At 39.2% G+C, this 25,152-nt stretch overlaps 1 protein-coding gene across 1 annotated transcript in view; it reads right to left on the reverse strand.

Moving 5' to 3' along the window:
• Positions 1-591: 591 nt before the first annotated feature.
• The window catches only part of DNAJC15 (DnaJ heat shock protein family (Hsp40) member C15), a 28,637-nt gene continuing 4,076 nt past the window's right edge, over positions 592-25,152 (reverse strand). Inside the window, exons 2-6 of the mRNA XM_007434840.4 lie at positions 19,138-19,189; positions 17,174-17,247; positions 5,775-5,851; positions 4,315-4,385; positions 592-835 (exon numbers count right to left, since the gene is read on the reverse strand). Coding sequence (XP_007434902.2) covers positions 765-835; positions 4,315-4,385; positions 5,775-5,851; positions 17,174-17,247; positions 19,138-19,189 — 345 coding nt within the window. The 3' untranslated portion in view covers positions 592-764. The remainder of the gene's footprint in view (positions 836-4,314; positions 4,386-5,774; positions 5,852-17,173; positions 17,248-19,137; positions 19,190-25,152) is intronic.

The following is a 25,152-nucleotide window of genomic DNA, read 5'->3' on the forward strand; positions in this document are numbered from 1 at the left end:
TTCTTTGTTCTTGTATTTCTCAATAGGCAGACCAAGGAGGAGACTCACAGCAATTATTCTAGTACCCCAATCCTTGAATTCAAAAGCAAGGTAAAAAAACATGCAAGACTGTAGGCCTTTTCAACATTCGCCAATGGAATAAATAATGCTTGGTGGGGACCTGAGAGGGCAGTTTAGATTTCAGAATATCTAAAAATAAAATTAAAAACAAACAAACAAACAAAAACCACAATTAACTCAGGTAAAACAGGAGCTGCCCACTCCTCTAAGAGTTAGATTTAGGATAGGGGAAAATTGACATGTCCAAAGCATCCATTTCATAACTTTCATGATGGAACAGGAGTTTGAATTTGGGCAGTATAATCATTATGATCTACAATGCTTCTGGTTTCTCAAAAGAAACAAAAGACAAACATTGCTGGTGAAAAACAAAAAAAACAAACAAACTGGGTTTTGCTGATGAAAAACGAAAAAGCTGGAAAAACGAAAAACCTTATACATACTATAAAATGATAATATTAAGCCTAACTTTTCTGCCTGATGGTCTCATCCTTCAAGAGTAATATCCACACAAGGAGGCCACAAATGAGGTTTGTAGAACAGAACCAGCTTTTATCATGAACTCTTTGAAACTGCATCTTCAAATATTGTTGAAACTTTATTAACAAACCAAAGCCTGGTTTCCATATTGTGGTCCAATACAAATGAGAAAGCACAAAGCTGTTGTGTGGCCTCTTAGGGTTTCTGACATGTGGTGAAAGGCTCTAATGTTTCCTGCTTGATTCCAGGAGATCCTTTGCTTCGTTGATTTTTGTGGCCAAGTATGGCGAACCACCTAAAGAGCAAAAAAAGAGAGAAGAAAGGGAAGTGAATAGCATGTAATGTTGGATCTAATGTAATAATGCAGTCATTAGTTATGGGAAAGATATTTCATACACCATCTTAAAAGTTGTATTGATTTTCAAGTAAGAAATTGATGTAAGCAATTGCCATAAATTCAATGATTTTGGAGGCAATTACTCTTTCTTAGGCATAGAATGGACCTTGTAACTCTAATCCAGTTGCATTCAGAGACTAATCCCACTGAGAAATGAAGTTTTTGGAAGATCTACAGGTATAGTTTTTTTTCCCCTCTATAAGCAAACAATCTAAGACTGCCTTCATTGGTCCACTGGGAGTGGCTGATGGGAAACATCAGTATTGGGTTCAGTTACTGTCATTTGTACATTAATGTTACCTTTCACCCATATGAAACTGAGGTGGGCATAGGTAGTCCTTTGACTGGAGCCCAAGCTCAGAGGAAATGGGAGAATCCCAACCCAAAGTAGCTCTTCAAATGGTTTAGAAGTTATTACTATATCTCTACTAGCTGTACAAGCATTTACAAGTATTTCAGGACAGGGGCAGGGGCAGGGGCACAGGCCTGGGAATGAAGCGCTATAATGTTTTCAGCGTCTGCACAGCCCGTGACTAGTGCTTCAACTCTAGTAGAAGACCAGGATAACTGCCTTCTATAATAAGAAAGCTATGACATCTATTCCAGGATTTGTCCTGCCACGCTAGTTCATCATCGTTCAAGTAACAGCAGGCCAATATCAGATCACAGCAAATTTGAGACAACCCAGTATTCATTATTTATTTTCTGACAGCACAGAAACCCCATCTAAAGGAGTTTAGTTTTAATATAATTTGTTTCAGAAAAAGGACATGCACATAGCAGTCTTGAATTAAGGCACAGATGTACCAGCCAGGAATGTCAGATTAAAACTCTGTAAGCGTAGAATGCTTTCCCGTTCCCAGTCCTCAACACTGTCATTTCTTTCCAGTCCATCTAACAATTTGATTACAGTTCAGTAGTCTAGAGTTTGGTTTTTTGTTTTTTGTTTTAACTTTTCCCTCAAGTGCCAACCATCTGCCTCTTACTGCTGAAAACATTTGAAACTGTGCTGTCATGAGTTCACCACACAGTAGCACACACCTAGATGCTTGTGAAGTGAAAACTTGTCTTCCACAACAGAACGTCACAAACAACCTTTCCGGAGCATCTGTTCAGTGGAATAACATGTTGAGGAAGAACCAAGCACAACTAATCAATGTTAGAGCTGAATTAGATGAAATGCATGGTTTATAAAAAGCACTTCTGAGACCATGTGAAAGCCGTGCCTGGGTTCATTTACTGTCATTTGTACATTAATGTTACTTTTCACCCATATGAAACTGAGGTGGGCATAGCTAGTCCTTTGACTGGAGCCCAAGCTCAGAGGAAATGGGAGAATCCTAACCCAAAGTAGCTCTTCAAATGGTTTAGAGGTTATTACTATATCTCTACCAGCTGTACAAGCATGGCATACAAGATCAGCAAAAATATTGTGTATCTGGATGGATTAGATTACAGCAAATATGAACCACACCCAGCGAAAATCTTTGTGCAGAGAAACCAAAACTTTCAAAAGATAATTGGCTATAGAATCAGACATAATTCTACAGACACAAAGAAAGTAAAAAGACAGTGCTCCAGAGATATTAAATACTAGCTAATTAATTCAGTATTAATCAGCTGAATAATTTTAAAACTTGTAATTTTATCATTCAATATTGATTCATCTCTAGTTTTCTGCTGAATACAAATTTCCATTAAAGAGATTGACATTATATAGGACCACACACCTCTGCCATTCACACTGCTTCGGACACAGAATATTGTATTACATATATTTTATATAACCTGTGCCAAGGTTCGGCAGGAACATGCATATCAGCTTTAAGGTACTGCAGGCAGTTCTACATTCAGACTAGTGCTTTTTGGAGCTCAGATCTAAAACGTTGCATATCCCTAATATACATCTGACAGCTCCAGGGGATAAACATGACGATCTCCTTCCACTGTATCCCCCAAACCTACCATATAGGTCAGGCAGAAAGAAAGAAAGTGACCCCAAATCACAGTGAGCTCAGAAATGAAACGGGGCTTCAAGTATTGGTCCTAGTCCAATAAAGCTGACATAACATTGTTCTGGCTCTTTAGGAGCCAGGAGATGACACTGACTGAGGTCCACATTAACGTTTCCCTCAAGGACCATTCTCAAAATTGCAAGAAGTTGTTTCTCCACGTGTGTGGAACAGGGCTTGGAAAATATTCCATGCAGGAAATTATTGGTCGGCTAAAATCTGAAATATGCTGCTACCTCTGACGCCTGGGAAGGGCCAATGAGGATAGGTGATGGGAGAAAGAATCTCTTTCTCTCTCGAAAAGACTTTGAGTACATATGCAATGGACTGAGGGTTCAGCAAAACTCACTCTCTGCTTCCTGCAGCGCACTGCATCACCGCATGTCACTACAGCCTCTTTAAGACAACTAGACAGAAGTCCTTCACTCAGCCCGTGACATCTCACAGAATGCAATCTTGCCACATTAAGCCAGAGCGGCAGTATTTTGATCATTGTTTAATCAAAATCACAATTCTTTGTTTACATCCACATTTATTTTAGCCTGTGACTGTATCAAGCTCAACGCACACAAAACCCCCAATAAATAATGTCATTTGTTAAATCAGCACCATCAATGAGATCAACCGCATTCTACACCTTTCACCTTAATGAGGTCAGAATTAATTTTATATTCCTGAAATGAAAAGGAACAGACAATAAATCTGTCAGCCAGATATAAAAATCTTCACTCCCCCTGTTTTGGCTTTTTAAATACTGTGTAGCTCTCAACCATCTGTTGTTTCAAAGTACAAAGTACAGCAATGAACATATGGGCTTCCTTCTCAACCAGCTGTAGTGTAGTTAAAGTTATAATAAGAGCTTTTTGGGGAGATCTGTTTGCATTAAAAAACTTGGCTCATTAAAACATCTGTGACAAGCTATATAGTCTTTAACAGCACTAAAAACTAATACAAATTTGTCATTTGTATAATATTTTTTTCAAAAAAATTTTTTTCTTCTCCCTTATTTATGACTCTAAAGATTCTGCTTGAGAAAACTGCATTATTTTTCAAAGTGTCATGGTTAATATTTTTCTTTCTTCAAAACCTAACAGTTTGACATGTCAGTTTCAGAAATTCAGTACTCAGTAGCTAGTTAGGACTGTGATCTAGTGAATGACCCAAAAGGCACCCATTACACTCCCTGCCATAGGTCATGGAGTCTGGATGCTAAATCTGTTTTACATAAGGGTTTCATACAAACATTTGAAGGTTTTCTTTGAAATATGGTGCGTAAGATCTGGGTAAGATTAATTACAGAGTAATGGTAGAGAGACCAATAGCATGTTACTTATCCAACCAATATTTATCAAACACACAGCATACCTTTATCCGGATGGTTCAAAATCATGATTCGCCTGTGAGCATTTCTAATCTTGGCCTTGCCAGCAGACGGACTGTAAAATATATATTGAGAGTGCTTACCATAAATCATGACTCTTGCAGGCTGAAAACTAGCAATCGCTTTGCTTCAGAAAACATAAAATCTAGAGCTCTTTGCCATCTGGTGGCAAAAGACAATACTACATCCTTCAAGAAAAAAAAAATTGGGAGATGTGAGGGTGGTTCACCAGCACTTATGTATGGGGATAACCATCTAGGCTGGCATGCTGTTAGGAAACAGGAAAGTCGGGAATGGCTGAATTCCAAAACTTATGCAGAGGCCAAATGGAGAAACGTGATTTGGGACACTTCTACAGCCAACTGTGAAATAGAGAAACTTCTATCTGCTCAGGTTTTCTCTAGTAGAGTCAGGACTTCTCACATCGTAAACTGACCACAGCATGGTGTTGAATGCTGCCCAAACTGAATCTCCCATTCGGTCTTCTGCAGTGACGGAGAACATACAGCCTCCCAGCATCAGGAACCACACCTGTCAATGCTCCATCTGGAATGCTAGCAAATGCAACTTTGGTTCAGCCATCCTGAGCCCTTCCCTTTTGGGAAAGACGTAGACCAGCTGAAGCAGGTTGGGGCAGATCCTGCACATGAAGCAGGTTGGGGCAGATCCTTCAGGGCTGGCTACGACAGAGGAAAAACTAACTCCCAGCCTGGCTGATACAAAGAAAACAGATCTCCAACACAGAATATACCTTCTGGACAAGAGCCAGAATTGCCATTCCTTGCATATGAAATTTGCCTGATTCTTTCCAAGATTATCTTCAAAGTGATCAGACAAGAGAAACTAGTTCCTGAGTTTTATATATCTTCTACTCAGTAGAGTTAAGTTTAAGGTTGATATAAGCACAGTCAGAAACTCCAGCTTATCTGAGTTTCTGATTATAGACACCGTCTATCTGCACTTTCCTGACCCACATTGGTCTCTGCAAGCAGATGGTGAGTGAGGGCATCAGGGTAGAAATTCTGTGCATACCCACATTCTGGACTCACATGTACGCAAATTTCTGGGTTGACATAATTCTGTGTACATTTAAACAGAGAATTGTAAAGGGGGTAGTTGACAGTGCTATAAGAGTTAATATTTTAAATTGATATGTAAACCCAGTAACTTTTTGCTCATTTTCCATTTCCATCCCCATTCCTCTTGTACTGTTTAAATTCCATTGTTTTATTTTGTAACATTCCTTGAATAACAAATTCAAAAAAGCACAATATAAAAATACATAAACTTAACTATATTTCAAAAGCATAATGGGGTAGCTATGAATGGCATTTATTTTGGAATGTTCTATCCTAACTATAGTTATGAAACAAGGAAGTCCTCCCAGTAAATTTCATACTGTACTTCTTTCAGATTAGCCTTTGTTTGAAGGCAAAAGGCTTACCTTATACCTAAAATAAGACTAGCTTCTCGAACATTCATTTTCGGTTCAAATCCACCTCTGTAATAGGAAGGAAGGGCCTGTAAACAAAATAAAGGAGAATTTTAGAGGAAGTATAACATCCTCAAAATCATCATATTGAAGCATTTGTTTCAATGCTGTCATTGTTACGGTTCCAGAATAATCAGTACTATTCTCTGCAGAAAGAAGTAGGAAGCATAGATGGGAAATATATTAGAAAAAGCATCAGAGTTAAAAATTAAATAACTTTACCTAGAGCGCTGTGTCCTCAATCTCCAAAGTAGCCATCTGGGGCTGCTAATGAGTTTCAAAAAACACTGTAGACTATAGTTTGCATCCTGCTGTATGCCTTTGGCAAACAGGCGGAAACAGGACATGGGAAAAATCACAAGAGAATATTTTATTTGTTCCATGGCAAACATCAGGTACTGGAAATAATTAAGGATCCTATTAAAATATCTATTGTAGATTTTACAAAAAGAGATATATAGGTATTAAAGGATATACTATCAGGCAGCATCCAAACTGACCAAGTAAGATCTTGATAATTTTTTAAAAGAAATCTGTTTTTTAACTGTTTTAACTCTGTCTTAGAAGGCAAGAGTCAAATAATAATAGGCTGTTATTGGCATAGATTAACAAAAATGCACATACACAAATCACAGACTTGATTTTACTGAACTGGAGCTCTGGAAATTTCTTCGGCTAAGGCATCCTCAGACTTTCAGTTCCAGTTCACCCAGATATAAAAACCAAAAAGCTATTCCTTCTGCACCAAATACAATTTGTGCTAAATCAGCAATCAACAATGCGGCATCCAGGGGATCCCAACAATTAAATAAAAATTAAAACTGCTGCACCCTCATCAAATGTCAGTAATACTGGGTGACTTGGCAATCTTGGAAGATTCTGTTCATTTTTTTAAAAAATGTATTTTTATATTTGTGTCGCTGGACTAGACTACACAACAGCCTCTAAACCACAAGGCAACTATATTTAAAAAGCATGGCTAATACAAATGGATGTTGACTATCTTTATTTTGTTCCATACTGTATTTGCTGTGTAAAAAATTTTAAAGAAATAAACATTAAGTTAAAATAATGTCTTACAGTTTCATATCAGTGTTGAGTATTTCATTTTAAAAACACACTGTTCTTATGACAAGATTTATAGAGACCAGGTACATAATTGGACCAAGGTATGTGAGAAGTTTAAGAGGAATAAAATGATTTGATTGGTTCTGATTTGATCCCCACTTGGCAACATTTAAGTTACTGAGAAAATGCGTCTGTATTATAAAAGTATATATGTTTGAATCATTTAAGTCATCTCTCATTATTTATATGCAACATGTCCCTTGAAAAAATTTGAAGAAATTATGACATCAATCTGTTTTTGTAGAGGAAATATGTGAAATATTAAAAATAATGTCATTTAATTAGTTAAGTAATTTCTAGATAATTCTTCACTCCAAGTCTTCTGTACTTTCCTCTTATTCACTAAAATAAAAGTACAGAATTTAAAATGTGTGAATTTAACAACTTACAAAACAACACATTCTTAGAACCATGCTAAAAAGCAACATATTTAAAATCAGAAGTAAAAGTTGAAGCGAGGGATACAGGATCTGCAGTCATAGGAGCCACATGGAACACCAATTCCCTTTTTCTTTCAAGCAAACACAACTGTGAAAACTGACAGTGAGATTTCCTTTCTGTTTTGAAGCAGGACACACCAGAACACTTTGCCAGTAAGGCAAAGAGTTTCACAAGAAGGGTGCCAAAATGGACAAGTTCCTCATCAAAGAACTTCCTACCTGTGGTATCCCAAGCAAGTCTTCCCCTTCCCCATTCCAGGCGTAAGCTTCTGTTGAGCAGATCACAATGTATCCATTTGGAAAGCACTCAGTTGTTTTAGACAAGTATGTATATCCTGAGGAACAGGCTTGTGCAAATTAATCCGGATTCAGTTTAAACTGGAGATACAGTGGTACCTCTAGTTATGAACGCCCCTACTTACGAATTTTTCGAGATACGACCAGCTCCGCCCCCAAAAATTTACCTCGACTTGCGAACTCGCCTCGACTTACAAACCGGATCCGCGGCCATTTTCCGCCCATTCCACGTGGTCCGCGGCCATTTTTCCGCCCGTTCCACATGGTCCGCGGCCATTTTCCGCCCATTCCACATGGTCCGCGGCCATTTTTCCACCCATTCCACGTGGTCCACGGCCATTTTTCCGCCCGTTCCACGTGATCCGCGGCCATTTTTCCGCCTGTTCCACGTGGTCCGCGGCTGTTTTTTTCTGCCCGTTCCACGTGGTCCACGGCCGTTTTCCGCCCCCGCCACGTGGTCCGCGGCCGTTTTCCCACCCCTGACATGTGGTCCGCGGCCATTTTTCCGCCCTGCCACGTGGTCCGCGGCCATTTTTCCGCCCCTGATTTGTGGTCCATGGACGCTGGAACAGATTAACGGTAATTACATTGAACCTTATGGGAAAATTTGCCTCGTGTTGCAACCAATTCGAGTTGCAACCAGAGTCACGGAACGGATTAAATTCGTAACTCGAGGTTCCACTGTATTAGGATTTGAAGCAGGCATGGGTCAACTTGACTTAAGGGCCACTCAATTCAATCTGAGATGCTTCAAGATTCAATCTGAAGAAAGATTCATCTACGGGCCATAATGGGGAAACTTCAAAACACCATAAGCTCTTATCTCTCAAATTGCTGCCTTTGATCAATGGCTTCAGTATCAGGTGGACTGGCATAGCTCACTGGCAAGCTTAGATCCCCTCCCATCGCTGGCCTTAGTGAGGCACCAGGTTAGACAGGACACAGTGATAAAGCTAGACCTCTTCAGGAAAAAATGACCACTGACTTCTCCTTTTGGGGATGGTGTAGCTTTGATGCCTCTTATCACTGGGTTTTATGAAATTGCCAGATAGGCAAGCTTACCTACCTCCTGGTAAGAACACCCTCAACAATGGCCTTGAGAGGTATTAGTATGCCTACCCATTTACATACATACATACATGTGCATGAGAATGCAAGAACCTGGGGTCTTAAACCACCAACACCTAAGGAAACTCTGATATCCCAAAAGACAAGCTCTGAAAAGCAGTACTGTGTTTATGAAACAACTAAGGTATGCCCACAACATACATAAGCAGAATTAGGATTACACTTTACATCAAGGATGCTGCGAGAGCTAAGGAATTAGAATCGCACCTAAAATACAAAAAAAAAAAAAAAGACAAGGCATTAATGCTGCCAGATCGAGAGAAAACAACACCTGATTTGTGAGAGTATTTGATTAGAAAATTACATGTATAGCATTTCTAGCAAGGCTGTGTGTCTGGCTACCTTTAGAAAGGACTAAATTAATGGAACTAAGAGTAGGAAAGTAAAGGAGTGTTTCAGCAACTGAAAAGAGTTGATGGAAAGGAAAATTAGGAATGATTTAAAAACAGAAAAGGAAAGACATCCGCAGGGAAGGAACTGAGGAGAAATATTGGAGGCAGGCCACAGGAGGATTTGCAGATGCCGGGCACATCATGAAACACAAAGAGAAGAAATTGATTGGTTTATGAAACAAACAAACAGGCACGAATCCAGAATATATCTGTCCTTGGAACAGTGAGAGCCTTTTTATTCTTTCATTGGGTGACTCCAAGTTCTTGCTTGGCCCATTCAAATTTTGTCAGAGAATCAAAGAGGAAAAAAGAAAACTGCTTTTCCTTTTTTCCTTCTTGGGTAGGGAGAGGGAGGGAGAATATGGAGATTCTTGTACAATAAAACCCCAATTTTTACGGAGCAATTTGGAGAAACAGGTGTCCATTAATATCCATTAAACGTGATTTTATACAATTAACTTAATTCACATTATGTTGTAATTGATGTAATTTTATCATTTGCATCCGTTTATTCATTTGTGAAATTACACAATACAGAAATGATTTAAATTGTTGCAAATGAAGTTAACTGCAATGATTATGTAATTATGCAAATGATGTAAATTGTGTCAACTGTCAGGACTGCTTTGGAAATATTTGAGGGTGAAGTCCATACTAAAATGTTGTCCATTGCACCCAAAATCCTCTGGGTGAGGGATCATAAAACTGAGTTTCACTGTATAGTAAAGCGTGATGAAACCCTTAATTGGCGCCAGTGAGAGAGCAAGCTCTCAACGACGGTCATAAAGAAAGAACTCCGCTGGGTAACCAGATTTGGTTACATCAGCAGAATGTGAGATGTCTGAATTCTGGAATGACAGATTACTCCAGCGTCTCAAGATGCTTCTCTTACTTTCAAATTCTAATTCAACATCATAAAAATAACAACAGAACTTGTAACACTGTGCCTATCTGTGTGTGCCTTTGGGTGTTTTGTGCCTTTGGGTGACTCTTGATTCCTGGTGATTGCCTGGACAACTCCAGCAACTTTCTCGGCAGCATTTTCAGAAGTGATTTGCCCTGGCCTCCTTCCTTCGATTGCCCCAAAGTCACCCAGAGGCTTCATTCTCAAAGCAGGACTAGAACTCCCAGTTCCCTGGTTCCTAGCCTGGTCTCTTGAATTACTACACCAACGTAGCTCTCTCTCCTTCTGTGTCCACAAAAACATATAAAACTAACTTATAAACTATTCTTCTTTTCAGCTTATATAGGAAGTTTAACATCAGTATAGATCTTTCTTGGTGGCTATATCTATGATTTTTGCCTTCAGACAACATATGCAATGATTCAACTGTTAACAGGGAGGGATGGAAGCATTAAAAGAAGAACACAGAGCCACCAAAGATACACTGCGTACATCTTTTTGCTGAGACTGTCTTGCCAAGCAGGATATCTTTACCACAATTATGTGGGAACTCTGTAACCATTTTGACATTGTCAGGATGAGGGCATAAGCAACACTCCCAGCAGTATATACCTCTACATCATGGATTGTCATGCAGAGTCAAAGCCAACACACACTGTCCTAGAATCACTTGCATGGTCAATATTACTACAATGGGGTGAAATGTAATACAGCAAATTCTATGAGTTGTAAAACTCCAGCACAGAAGTATCTATACACATTTACCAAATAAGTAAATAAATGTATCTCCCACCAAGATACAAGATAGTAAAGTCTCTTGTGAGCTAAGCTGGTAACCTCATAGATCTATATATCCATCTAGTTGCCTTTGTAGCAATGCGGAAGTGGCTTGCCCTGTCTTTTTCCTAGATATTTTTTCAACTTCCCAGCCTACTGTATAGCCTGGGAGATCTTCCAACCAAGCATTAGCCAGGACCAACACGGCTTACCTTCCAACCCTAGACAAGGTTAGCCAGCTGCTGCTACTAGAAACTCTCTCACTGTCTTTTTCTAAGATGTTTTCAACTCTCCAGGCCAGCCAGGTGGTGCCATCTAAACAGGCCTACCCTGCTTAACTACTGAAAATTGGAGAAAGGCTTTCGTGTGCTATGTTGTCCAAAATAATGTTTGGAGACAGAAATTACATCCTAGTATAAACCTTGTATTATAAAAACAACAATGAATCAATTTGAATATCACATAAACAACCACACAGTAACTTCTGATGCCTAAATGTTATTTCCCAACATGCAAGGAGAGGGCAATCTTCTTAGATGATATTAAAAGAACAATAAGCATTATTTATAAGCAGTGAAAGAAAACTATGTCTGAGATTCTAAACTGCGCACCAGATACAGCCTTCAATGTTAGCAGCTTTGGGATTAGCTGTGGTATAATTTTGGTGTAGTTTCCTCCTGGGAGCAATGGCAAAGATAAGTAGGGTTCAATGGCTTGATTATTTTAAATTCTTAAGATTGATTTTCTTTAAACAAAACAATGTTAGTTACTGTGCTGGTCTTTGAACTTTTGAGAATTTATTCATAAGAAAACAAAGCATAAGAAGGCTGGAATTAGTTGGAACAGAATCTTCAGCAAAAATGGTCTTTCGATGCTCTAAAATATATTCGTGGAGGCTATGTGGGGCTGATATAATCACTGAATTTTGAGTGTATTTGGCCAGGAAGTGGCACGGCAATCTGACCCTTCCTCTAGAGAAGCAGGTCCAATGAGTGACATGGCAAATTTGACCTCTTCTGGCAGGATTTGGAAGAATGACCACAGACTTCTCTTCTGAGGATGGTATGCTTTGCTGCCTATGATCACTAGACTTTTTGGAATAGCAGGAGGACTGGTCCACCAGTTGGTTGGCAATTTTGGCCCCTCCTGGTTAAGGACCGCTTCTTCACAGGCAGGACTTGCACCTAGTTGTGGCTTATTGGCAATAAAGGTCAGTTAATTAACAGAGGCAACAAAAACAGACTGGCATAATGAAACACAATGCCACAGATAGGCAAGGCATGGAGAAAAAGGCTGGCAGAGGGAAAGTGGCATTCTCAGTCTTGCTATCCCCTCACCCCAGTCTTAAAGTCAGTAATTGTTTGGGCTAACGTCTGACTGTAAGCTTGGCACAGATTCATTTACATTTATGTAAAGAGACTTCAACGTGCCCCATCCATGCAGAATATAAAATAAGCTTTGATAGGTTCTAAGTGCATATTAGTAGACTACCTGCTTTGAACCCATATTCAGAATGCTGAGAGCTGAACTGAGCCCCCAGCCCTATTGGCCGAACCAGCACAGAAGAGGAGTGTTCCACCAGCCGAAGAGAAACAAATTCAGGCTCGTGGCTACTTTAAAGAAGTTGAAAGCAGAGAAAGAGAATGATGCCCAAAGTAACGTTAGCCTTGCTGCCATCCCATCTGCAGCCTTGCTTTGCAACACACTTGGAGAGACCACAAAAAGCCTGCCTACTAATCTGTTAAACAATAAGCAAATAGCCATTAAGTATTACTCAGCAATTTCCCAATTTGGAGACAACATGTCCATTCGCAAGCCTAATTCCTAGCTCCAACATGCATTGAGGAAAAGCCCTCTTGTTAGGCTTCTCCCCTGTCCTTTCAGTTGGCACTGAGATTTAAATAGGCCAGAGTGACTAGTTTTGGGTTGACATATTTCGACAGGTAGCTTTGCATAGCTCCTTGGGAAGATGCAACTCCCAAGGTTTCCAAAACAAAGATTTTAATGATCATGTGAATGCACCCATCCTTCCACCTCGGACAGCTTACTTTCTTGGCTGTCATCCGTGCCTTCTGTACACTTGGCAAGTATAGCTCCTTATAGGAATGACCATGAAAGATGTCAGTTAAAAGTCTTCCTGTGACATAAGCCTAAACTCCCAAGGTTGAGGCCCGCTGGCCATATTCTACGTTAGTTGCCCTTCTGAGAGGACTTAATTCCTGCCAAAGAACTGCAAAAAGGTGCCAGATTTTCTAACAAAATAGCAACACTGGCAGTTTTATTCTCTGTGTCAGACTGCCCATCTATCAGAGTTGGAGGAAGGTGCCAAGCGTGCAATGGCTGCAGACTTGTGATGTGGGAGGAACAGGAAGTCACATGCTAATTTTTGGACCATTGTGTCAACAGCCCAAATGAATTGCCAGGGTACAAAAAGAGAGGAAAACGCTGGCAAAAGTTTACATGCACAGAAAAAAAGGGAAACATCTAAACATTGAGACGACTGAAGGGAAAAATCAAGAATGCCAGTTCCCTTCACAGTGCCTAGAGATTATTTAGAATTAATTCCATAATGTAAGAAAGGGTTATCCAAGTCTAGAACAGGCCAGCAGGGCTTTCTAGAAACATCCAGGAAGCTGTCATGTTAGGAAGGCTTCCTTCATGAAACTGAATGTTCCCAGGGAAGGAACCAGAATCACTAAGGTGACAGAAGTAAGAAGAACATATTCTAGAACACCTTGAGAGGCGACATGGTAACAAATCTTCAAATCTTGACAGCAGCCATTCAACATCCTTAAAGTGCAAAAATGTGAGATTTGGATCTCCTAGCAAAAATACCCAACTTGTCCCTCAATTCAGTTTCAGTGCCAGAGCACTGGAAGATAACGAATGCAACATCAAGTTTTAAAAAGAAACCTGGAGAGATTCAGGAAATTTACTTTCTGGATCAACTTAATGTCTGTTCAAGGCAGATTTGTCTAAATGGTGGCCACTTCACCTACACTTTCTCACTTTACTGTCATATTCATCCAGATAGTGCTGATATTCAAAGAAACCATTTCAGCAGATACTGATGCTTCATTTGGTCTTTCACTATGGTGTTCCAGTTGGGATCAAGATCTTTTTGTACTCCATCTCTCCGTCTTGCAGGAGATCATCTTAGCAGTGTGTGCAAAACTAAGACCAATATATGCGCAACCCATTCAGCCAGTAGTACAAAATGAAGCTTGGGACATGAGCAGATACGGGAGGTAAATTCTTACATCTGTTTTGGCCAGAAAATCAATAACATACACAAAAGTGGCCAAGAAATATTTGTGCAGAAGAACAGCAGCATGGCTCATCTTTAAATACATAAAACCAATTCTCCAACCGACAGGCAACACCTTCAACACCATGGTCCTTCTAGCAATGATCTATGGAGTGAGGTACGGAACCTATAGAAAAGGAGTGCAGAAATGCTTCGCTTGTGCAGTGGAAACACAAATGTTTAAGATCTTGTTCAGAAACTGAATCAGAAATTAGGAAATGTGATGACTGACTAGCTTCAAAGTTGTAATAAAAGTAGCATTAAAATAAAAGCAGGCAGGAACATTGTATGTTTACCTGACAATAGGTGAACACACAGAAAAGAAATGGTAATCAAAGAAAAAAATAAGCACATACAGGAACAAGTTTTGCTCAAGGGAGATCCACATGGATCATGTAAAGGTAAATTCTGCCTTATTAATTTTCTAGCTTTCTCGGAAAAGGTCAACAGGCATTTTTTAAAAATGAAATTCTTCATGAAAAGCTCTTGAGTCATGGGATAAGAGGACCTAGTCTTTTATGGGCTGCTAACTGGTAAAAAACAGAAAGAATATAAATAAATGGGAAATATTTTCAATGGAGAGAAACTGGGTCATTCAAGGATCTCTGACGGAACCAGGGCTTCTTAATTTGTCCATAAATGATTTTGACTTAGGAGTAAACAGCAGCCTCTTTACAGTTGATTCAAACTTTAGCAATTTGGGGAGACAAAAGCATTAGCCCTGTCCCAACTTAAAAGAAAACAAAGCATTTGCATTAGAAAATAAGGGCTGTTCATGGTGCTTTCTTTCCTGCTAACACTAACAATACACATCAGTTTTGAGAATGTTATACCTGCCTCAGGCCAAACCAAGAGAAGTCTTTCTTTAATTTTTAAAAAGCTTACAGCTGGTGCATTGAGCTTCTTTCAAAGCAGAAAATCAAAGTCGCTTGGATAAGGGTTTCTCCAAATTACAGTGTCCATCAAAGAAAGTGCTAATTTGACAAGTCCCAAGTTACTTTCTCCATTTGCTCCAGTCCCAGAAGGAGTGAAGTCTGGCCTCCTGCCATTAATAAATTTAAAAATTGGAAGACGGTTTGATAAAATTGACTTTGTGCCTAAGAATTAATAATGGTGAGAGCTGCAAGAGTGACATCTGCCCAAACTACAGTTGGGGTTGGAAGATTAATACTGAGTAGCTGCAAAACAAGCTAAATAATTGTAGTAACTTTAAAAGCAGCAGTGCATGCAATGGAAGATGGGCACTCACATTGTCTGAAGATTCAGCTTTGGGAAAATCTAGGAGAGAGAGGTTTACTTCCAAGAATGCCAGCTGCTCCACCAATTCAGGTTCAAGGGATGAGGTGTCACAAAACCTCCTACCCCGTGGGACACTGGTTGTGGGCAAGACAGACATCCCTGGGCAACTGTGGCCAGATCTTGCCATATCTGGCTTCTGGCTGTCCAGTACTCCGGGGGCTGCTAGACAATTCTTCCATTTCCTCAGAAAAGGAGGCAGCAACAGATACTTTTGGACTCTTCACCTTCCTTGACTGGGTGGCCTAAACCGAAATCAAGGATGCCGCTCCTCGGCTCACAGTGAAGACTCTGGCAGAGGAGCATGCTGCTGCTTCTGCAAGAATCAGACTGCCCTTGGCAGCTGCAGACAGTCCTCACCAACTCATCGTTTCACTGCTGTAGAGCGGTATCTTTCCCATATACACCAACCTTTAGGTGAGGGTCACACATTCCTACCAATACATATGACCTCCTCTCCTTGAACAGTGGTTGCAACCATTTCTTAATCCTTCTTGAAGTCACCTCACCACAGCCTGCAAAGGTGAGGCCAGTGGCTTCCCCAGCTCTGGAATACTGAGCATAAGGCAGCTCTCCACCCATCAATGGCCAGACATCACAAGGCAGCACCAGCCCTTATGAGGTTAGGAGCCTAAGAAATCATTGGAGGACGAATGTAAGCTAGCAAGAATGTCCTACTCTTGCCAGTAGAATGGCCCACCAAGACTCACGTTCCCAGTCAAAGCTACCTTGTGAACTGCTTTCTGCTGCTTGACCACCCATTTCAGCATATTTATTATATTCATTAATTTAAGAAACTAAAACTAATTTCAACTAATGTAGTTAAATATCTGAGAGTGTGCATGCTATCACTACTGTATATAGAATACACTGGGATGTGACAATAAGCAGTATTTTGTACATGCTTACGGTTGCCAAACCCTCTGTCAGACCCAGTAATTCAAAGCAGAAACAGACAAGTTACAGATAACAGAACCTTTTTTCTAAAATTATAAAACCTGGGAAGTGGGAGCAAACTGAAGAGGAAGGAATGAAAGGAAAGGAATATGCAAACTGAATGAACTGAGACTAGGCAGACACAAAGAGACTAACAGGGGATTTAGGTCACAGACAAATAGGATTTTAATAATATATGGAACTAGGGAGAGGTACTATCGCACACAAGAGCGAACAGAAGAGAATGGCCTCTCTTCCTGCTCCCTCCCCAACTCCCAAAACAGAGTAAGTTGCAGAGCAAGCATCTCTTAGCAGCTGGAGTGAGAAAAGAGAAGGAAAGCAGACACAGAAAGCCAGAAATATTGTTCCCATCCCAAAGGAGCTCTGACTGGCAGAGAATTTAATGAGGTGAGCTGTCTGCTCACGTCAAGGTCAGAAGCCCCAGCACGCCACTCAACACCTTCTCAGACTTCTCCAGGTACAAGAACTGAAGCCACAATGCTATTCGCTGCTAGTATCTGTCAGAATCTCAGAAGCAGCAGAAAAACCAGCTCTCTGGAACACCTGATTAAGCGTAGTACTTCGAAGCAAGTCCCAGCTTCAGTTCTCAGATCTGCTCCGAAGGGGCGATTTAATCAAAGCGCTGTCAAACCGAATCACCCCTCTGAAGCTTTGCGCAACTTACTAAGACGCCTTAGACTTTTTTTTTTTTAATGTTATGAAAGGTACCTAAGCTTTAAACTTACAGTAGTTGAAATTTTTCTTGCTGCCTCTGTGATGATTTGTTCTAGCGGTTTCCAGAGCTGGAATGCATAACGACCTATAAAATATTGAAACCAAAGGCAACTTAACATCTGTATACTTGCTAAGCAAGCATGCAGCACTAGCAATTTCGGCAAGAAAACAAAGAATCTAATTTTTCGTTTTATTAGTTGTTGCCCTTTCCTGATTCAAACGGTTCCCCCAGTGGTTCCTTCTGGAGGCCAGCCCAGTCCAGCAGCATGAAGAATTGGCAGGTGAATAAAGTCTTCACTGTTTACAGCATTATAGGGAAAACACTCTCTTTTAAAAAATACTTACAGATTACAAAAAAATCCTATGCTGATATTAAGCTCTACCTTCTGGCTTTATTACTTCCAAATCCATTTCCTGAACTTCATAGAAAGCTACACTGTGCATTTGAAGCTTATTTCCACTGGGCATGAATCTGAGGTTTTAAACATGTATTTTTGTCAAGGCCCAGGTAACTGCAGGTTCACTGTGTCATTCAGGGATGCCTTTGTTTTTTCCATTTTATTCAAAAACAATACAGGAGGCTGTTCCTGCCCCAAATCCCACTCTCCATGAAGAGGACAATGATTTGGGAGGATTTAAAATTACCCTGCTAGTCAACAAGCTACTCAAAATTAAGAGACCCCAGTTACATCAAACCAGCAGGCCACTCAAAATTAAGAGTCCCGTTAAACTGGTACTCTGCTCCTCCAGGATATAATGAGGTATAGCAGAGGCCTGCCATTGATAGAGGGACCAATGAAGAATAGATGCTGTATTGGATGGAAAGCAAAGAAAAAGGGAACAATTTCAAAGTTCTCAGAACAGGAACTCAGACAGGACCAAGAATACTCAAATCACAAAAAGTGTTTCTATAGATTTCCCTCAATGGGCCTAACGCTTCAAATGTAGAAGATCCAGGCTTATTGGGCCAGCAATAACCTCCATCCAGAATTGTGATAAAGCTACTCTATTAAGCTCTTAAAGCAAGTAAGAACATAAACAGATGGCTGGATTTTTTTTTTTTTTAATCATTACTTCATCCAGCAGAAATAGGTCTCTCTGAAAAGACATGATCAGGATTAATACATTGCTTAGAAGGTTTTTTTAAAAAAAGATGACCACGCTGTCTATATCAGATGCCAATTTGCACCCACCATCTTGGTGAGACTGTAGCTATTTTGTACAGCTAAATCCCTTGTTTTCCATTCAAAAACAGTGGAACCCACCTAAAGCCTTGGAAAGTCATCTCCAGCCACTAGAAGGCAGTGGCAAAATACTTTGATATTATTGCCATAGAAAACCATTATTTGCTGTCATCAGAAGCCAAGGAAATTGTATCTTTTGAACATTGTTGACCTGGGGGTCTACACAGTGTTTCTCCACCTTGGCAACTTTAAGACGTGTGAACTTCAGCTCTCAGAATTCCCCAGCCAGCCTTGCTGGCTGGGGAATTCTGGGAGTTGAAGTCCACACGTCTTAAAGTTGCCAAGGTGGAGAAACACTGGTATAAAAGGTAGTTGCCAAATAAAAAATCTAAGGAGGTATCCATGTACACAGCAGGAACTGAGCCTGACTCAAATGTTTTTGCTAAAGCAGGATGTAGCATTTGCCCAACTTCAGCTAATCTTTAGCTAAACAGTATCACACTGGATAAGTATTTAGATGGGAGACCAATAGGAAAGACAGACTGGGAAAATGAGAAAACATTTTGAAACAAAGGCAGTAGCAAACTTCTCCAGTACTGTTGCCAAGCTGAAAAAAATATAGCCACTAGATGCCAAGGTCAACTCAAGGGAAACTTTACTTCTTTATATATTGATGAACTGGTAATCTCACTGGATACAAAAGGTAGTTTCAGGTTTTGTTTTGTTTTTTTGCTAAATTGCATTACATTATCATACAGCAGTTTATTATTATTAAACATATTCATACTTACCTCCAAAAGCAATGGCTGCTATGCCAAGACCAACTCCTATTACAGATCTGGCCTATTAAAAAAAAGAAGAAAAGAGAGAAATTTAGCAATTTGGCACTAATACATCCTGGAGCAAAATGGAAAGATCTTGGGTAAAATGACCAGATTCCTTTTTTAAAAGAAACTTCAGATACAGACAAGAAAAATTTGGACTTCTGACTCGACTATATTTAAAGTTATGACACCTATGTACTAAAAGTTACCAAAACCGAATAAAAGTCTTTCAAAAAAATCAAGGTTATGTATTGGTTTCAGACTGTGCTGTAAGACTAGAGTTTTTGAGCATGCGCAGAAGGCAGTGAGAATGCCTCTGCTTGCAGTTTGTGGAAGACACCTGGTGATCCTGCTGGAACGCAGCAAAGCAAATTATTGGGTCCAGCTGCTGAGAAGTTTCAAAAAACCCCATTAACTGGATATCACATCAAATACATATCATAAATAAAGACTGGTTACACGTTCCCACCTAATAAGTGAGGGTAAAATTTTATCTATCTATCTATCTATCTATCTATCTATCTATCTATCTATCTATCTATCTATTTACCCATTCATATTTATACACTGCCTATCTCATGGAAATGTGACTCTGGGTGGCGTACAATAAAACCATAAAAACAATAATTACAAAAAAAGCTCTAAAATTAAAACATAAATATTATTAATATAAAAAAAACTAAAAAAAGGAAAGGGAGAACATATGTAGATGTCACGTACAATGTAGCTACCTCATTAAATCCCCAAACAAGCCATCTGACCAGAAGATTTCATCAAAGTTCACAAATGCAACTATTTTTTCTGGCTTCAAGTCTGTCTTGTCTTTTTTGTCTTCTAAACCAACAGATCCAGGGATCAGGCAATTATGAAGGTCTTTGACACTTCGTATTTCTCTATGTTCTTTCTATAGTCCATGCTCACAGTGTTCTTATAGTTTCAGAAGCCCCATTTAGAGCTCTCTGAGAAGCAACACTTGGTCAACTCTTCCAGTACTTAAGCACTCTTAAATTATTCATAATTCACACAAGATTGATTTCCAAAGTTCTAAAACTTTTCAGACTGTTTACACTAAAGTCACCTGAAGGGTGGAACCAAATGGCAGGTAAATTATTTAGCAAGTTTTAGGTTGGCTTTGGAAAGGCAAGCGGAATCAGACAAGTATCATGGAGATGTTTTAATGGAGGACCAGGGAATAAAGAAGGGAACAGGACCCAAGTGTGTAGGTGCCACTCTATTTAAATAACTTTGCTAATCTTCTGATCTGCTATTTTACTTTCTACATTTTTAAGTGCTTTTTTCCCGCCAACATTATTATTTTACTTTATCTGAAGGTTAGATTATGTCAGAAAGAAGATTCAACAGTATCAGCCAAAATACCCGCCGTGCAAATTATTACATGACAGTAGATAAATTGTGTAACTTTTAATAATAAAACATCCAATACTCAACTTGTGATAGTTTGTATCTCTATCAGAACTGCAAAATTACTGACAGTACTCACAACCCACTGAGCTCCTAAGGCAGTGTTGTCCAAACTTGGCCACTTTAAGATGAGTGGACTTCAACTCATGGCTGGCTGGGGAATTCTGGGAGTTGAAGTCCACTCATCTTAAAGTGGCCAAGTTTGGACAACACCGTCCTAAGGGCTACATATCCAATTACCCTCACCATCGTCCAACTTTGCTAACATAATTATATGCTTTTAACGGTAAACTACCACATACGTAGAACAAACTTGTTTTTGAATATCAAGAATATTGAACAACATATAGATGTATGGAAAAACAATGAAATCTAAAAACATAAACTCAAAATTTGTCACACTTACTAAAGGCAATGGCACTTTATTTTACAATGCTAACATACTGTATAATTCAGAGCTTGCTTTCATTCTGTAAGAAATCACATTAATATTCCTAACACCCCAGCTGATGCACCACTTCAAGTGATTACAGTTCACTGTTGGAATTCTTGTCATGTTTTGCCTTGTTACAGAAACCCAACTCATCATTTTCAAGAATAATTCTTTCCACTTGTATAGCATCTTTAATCTAAGCCTCTTGAAATAGTTTACAAACATTAATTCTTACAATACAAGACACACAGTAATTAGACTGCTCATTTAGTTAATGGGGAAAGGTGATGTTTGTTGTTCTTGCCCTACCCACGTAAGACAAAAAGAGAGAGACAGACAGAGACAGAGATCTGTTATTTTATATTATGTGATCAAGGAGTTCTCAGAGAAGGTTAGTACACAAGCTAAAACAATTATGTATATTCATCAGGAAGAAACTGGTGCTTTATGACCAACTCCGGTGGCAAGCAAGTGAAGCAGATGGTCTTCAGGTCAATCCAACCAGTAAACTTATTTTCGAAAAAGAGTAACTGGAGTAGAATGATGGCAACATATTACATGCAGATTTTCTCAAATTCCAAAAACCACATTTTCAAAATCGAACCTATGGTCCTTTGTTTTGCGCAATTAAAACACACAAGGTTTTACTCATTTTTATACATAATTCCATTTTTCCTTACCAACAGTCATCAAAGCTGCTTAAAATAATCAATCATGATTATAAAATGTCAAGTTTCCCCAGAAAAGTTACAGTAGAAGTTGGCCTTGCATTAGTGATTCAGTTCAGTCTGGCTTCGAGTCTAGTTTGGGATAGAAATACTATACTCTTGATTATCTCAAATTTAGACCAGAACCGTGGGTAAGAAATCTCACAGCCTAGTTCTTCTAGATCAGCATTTTATAAACTTGGCCACTTTAAAATGTGTGGACTTCAACATGCCAGCTGGGGAATTCTGGTAGTTGAAGTCCATACATCTTAAAACGGCCACACTCTTTCAGCAGCTTTCAATACCGTGGAAAATTTCTGGGTTGCTGGGATGCTATAGGCCAAGAAGCATGATGGAGAGGTCCTTCCTGAATGAAAGATTACGTAGGAATACCATTCCATCCCCATATTCTTTGGCCTCCGGGATGCTTCAAGGTTCTGCTTGGTCACCTCTGCCTTTAACATCTACAAGATATCACTAAGAACCAATGTGAGATTTGGGCTAAGATGTTATCAGTATGTTAATGACTCATTGCTCTGTCTTACCTCAAGTTTTTATCCATGAATTCAAGGAAAGCTGTGCAAGTATCGATTAGGTGTCTGGAAGCAATTTGAGGTTGGATAAGAGCTTACAAGCTGATACTTAATCCAGATAAATCAGAGGCGTGTAAGGTAGAAACTCTGTCATTGGTTCTGGAATCCAGACAAGGCTATCTGTGAATGCCAGAATCTGCTTTTAGCAACCCAAGGTACCCTGTGGAATATAACGATCCATAACATTGCCTAGTTTGAGTTTTTGTGAGTTACTGCAGAAGCCTTTTTTGTTAAAGCATTCAAAATACTGGATATGTCAATCATAACTATGCAGGCAACAGTCCAAGAAACAAGAACAGTACTTTTAAAAATCAATCATGGGAAAACATCACACTTGTCAGCCTTTGACTCCTTGTACAAGGATCTACACACAAAGCCTGCTTTGATAAACATTCTGAAAATGGAAAAATGCTGCTGATTCACACATGAGATATAAACTCTAAATATCAGGCTTGCTACTTGTCACTGCAATCATCTGGAGTGAAAATTTTACCACCCAACTATAAATGAGTTAGAAGGTAATGTAGAATTTCATAACAAAAATTTGAGTAACTAAACTTGCTCTCAGATCATGTCAACTTGGAATAGATTGCCTCAAATATATTCTAAATTCTTAAGTTGCCTATGAAAGCAGTTTTCAAACAATGATCCATTTTGACTTGAAGTTCAAGCAGATGTTCAAGCAGATGTTCCAGCGCAAAGCAAACAAGAGTCCATGCATCAAATACTGTCAATAAGGATGGGAAAACAATGATGATCATCTTAGTGACTTAAAATGGCATGAGTTGATCTCTCTTCAGGAAGTAGTGGAGAAAAAACTTCCAGTCTAGGACTGTTATCAGTGTGTCAGGTTTAAAAACAAAAACAAAAAAGATAGATGAGACCTCTCCAGCACTTCATATATTTTAGAAAGTAAACCTTGAACACCATCTAGTAACTCTTCTCTAGATTTTGTTTTAAGCTTCAATATAAAAATTTATTGGATTAGAATTTAGATTCCCAAAGCTGAGAGCAAATGGAACACTTTCCCTACTTCACTCATCTGTATTACACAGAGTGGCGTGAAACCACATCCCTGATTTTCCTTCAGGTAAATGGAAATTATGTCCACCATGGCAGCAATTTTGGGAATGGACAAGGCCATCCCTTCAACCCTACTCCAGCGCACCAACAGCTATGCCTCTTTTTGATGTAGTAGTCAACATGCTGGAATAGGACTGAAGAGACCCAAGTTCAAGTCCACCCTTAGCCATGGATGGATGGCTACCACGGGATGATTTTAGGCCAGTCGTTCTCTCAGCTCAATCTACTTTGCAGGATTATTGTTGGGAGAAAAACTGGATAGCAGCATTTTTCACTGATGGAGAAAAGGCAGGATAAATTTTAGGAAGCACTTAATGACAGGCTCTCAAAATTCCAGATATGCCCACCAGCTGAAAAGAACTGGGTATTCCTGATAGAGAGAGATGCACCCATCTGCTATATACAGTAACCATAACAAGTACCTCACTACTAAAATAGGAAAATGTGGATTGATTAATGTATTTGTGTACAGTGAACAGTTTTCATAACTTGGTTGCAATCACCATCTTTTAATTGTGGACTGACATTTCATTACCCGACTCCTTACAAATTATTCTGGCACAGCAGTAGATTATCACAGAAAGCCTTACAGAGATATCACCGCAATGAAGACACTTCCCTATAGGTTAAAAAAGAAACAAACAAACAAACAAACATTTTATTCCATTGCTTGAACAGAAACTACTTTTCCTAATATTGAAACAAAACAAAATATGAAATTGAGTAGGCCAATGGGAACTGCATTTTTTGCTTGTTTAAAAGTGGTTATGTGAGCATTTATTTAGATATTTTCAGAAACATAAAAATAAAAATCGACCCTTAAGCATAATACTTAGCACTGCTTCTAGAAGATGCACATTACCTGTTGAGGCAATTATCCAAAAGGAGAAATTTACATGAAATGCACAGTTATGGAAGCAGTGATGATGACACCTCTGGGGTCCGCTTTAAGCTTTTCCAAAGCCCTTTTTCTTGAAACACCTGACTAAACGTGCAAAATTGGCTTGTCCAGAGACATAAATAATGTGTGTCCTGCATAAAATAACCACTGTATGCTAAACTGCCTGTAAGTCTCTGTAAACAACCTCAATAGGAAGTTATCCCTTTCAGGGCAAAGAAAAGATATTGAATTTCTAAGGTATAAAGTAAAAAGGAAACAGAACAACAGGTAGTATAATGCTGCTGAAGTCTATTCTATTCTGAAGTAAGTCCCATTTAATTTCATGGGGTATCAAATTCTGTTCAGACACCTGAGGCCACCTTTCAAAATAATACAGGTTTGACATCTTAAATGTTTAGAACATACTTTTATTTTCTAGCTCTTAACACTGAAAAATATTGATGAGGTTTTGTGTTTTTACTCCTTTTTTCTCTGGAATGATAAAAAAAAAAAGGATAAAATGATACCACAATTTGCTTCAGTTCAAATCCACTCTTTTGGAGACTCATTTAGTGACTCTGGTCAATTACCGTTCCTCAGCTCAGCTTACCTCACAGGGTTGTTGTTCTGGGAAAAAAAACCCCCTATACACAAAGAGACAGTGCTATCTACAGCATCTTGAACTATTGCAGAAAATGCAGGCTATACGGTACATCCAAGAAGGAACATATTTATTATTCCTTAAAAACAGTAATGATTAGCCAACCCATAATCTTTCATGATTATGCCACTCAATGATTGACTTTGAATATGCTCCAAACTTTTTTGTTGTGCCAAGGATGCTAAGTCTTATGACTGGCAGAG

Source organism: Python bivittatus, unplaced genomic scaffold (assembly GCF_059951505.1).
Source record: "Python bivittatus isolate LINGU-HERP-01145 unplaced genomic scaffold, Pbiv_v1 ctg000210_np1212, whole genome shotgun sequence".
Classification (NCBI taxonomy): domain Eukaryota; kingdom Metazoa; phylum Chordata; class Lepidosauria; order Squamata; family Pythonidae; genus Python; species Python bivittatus.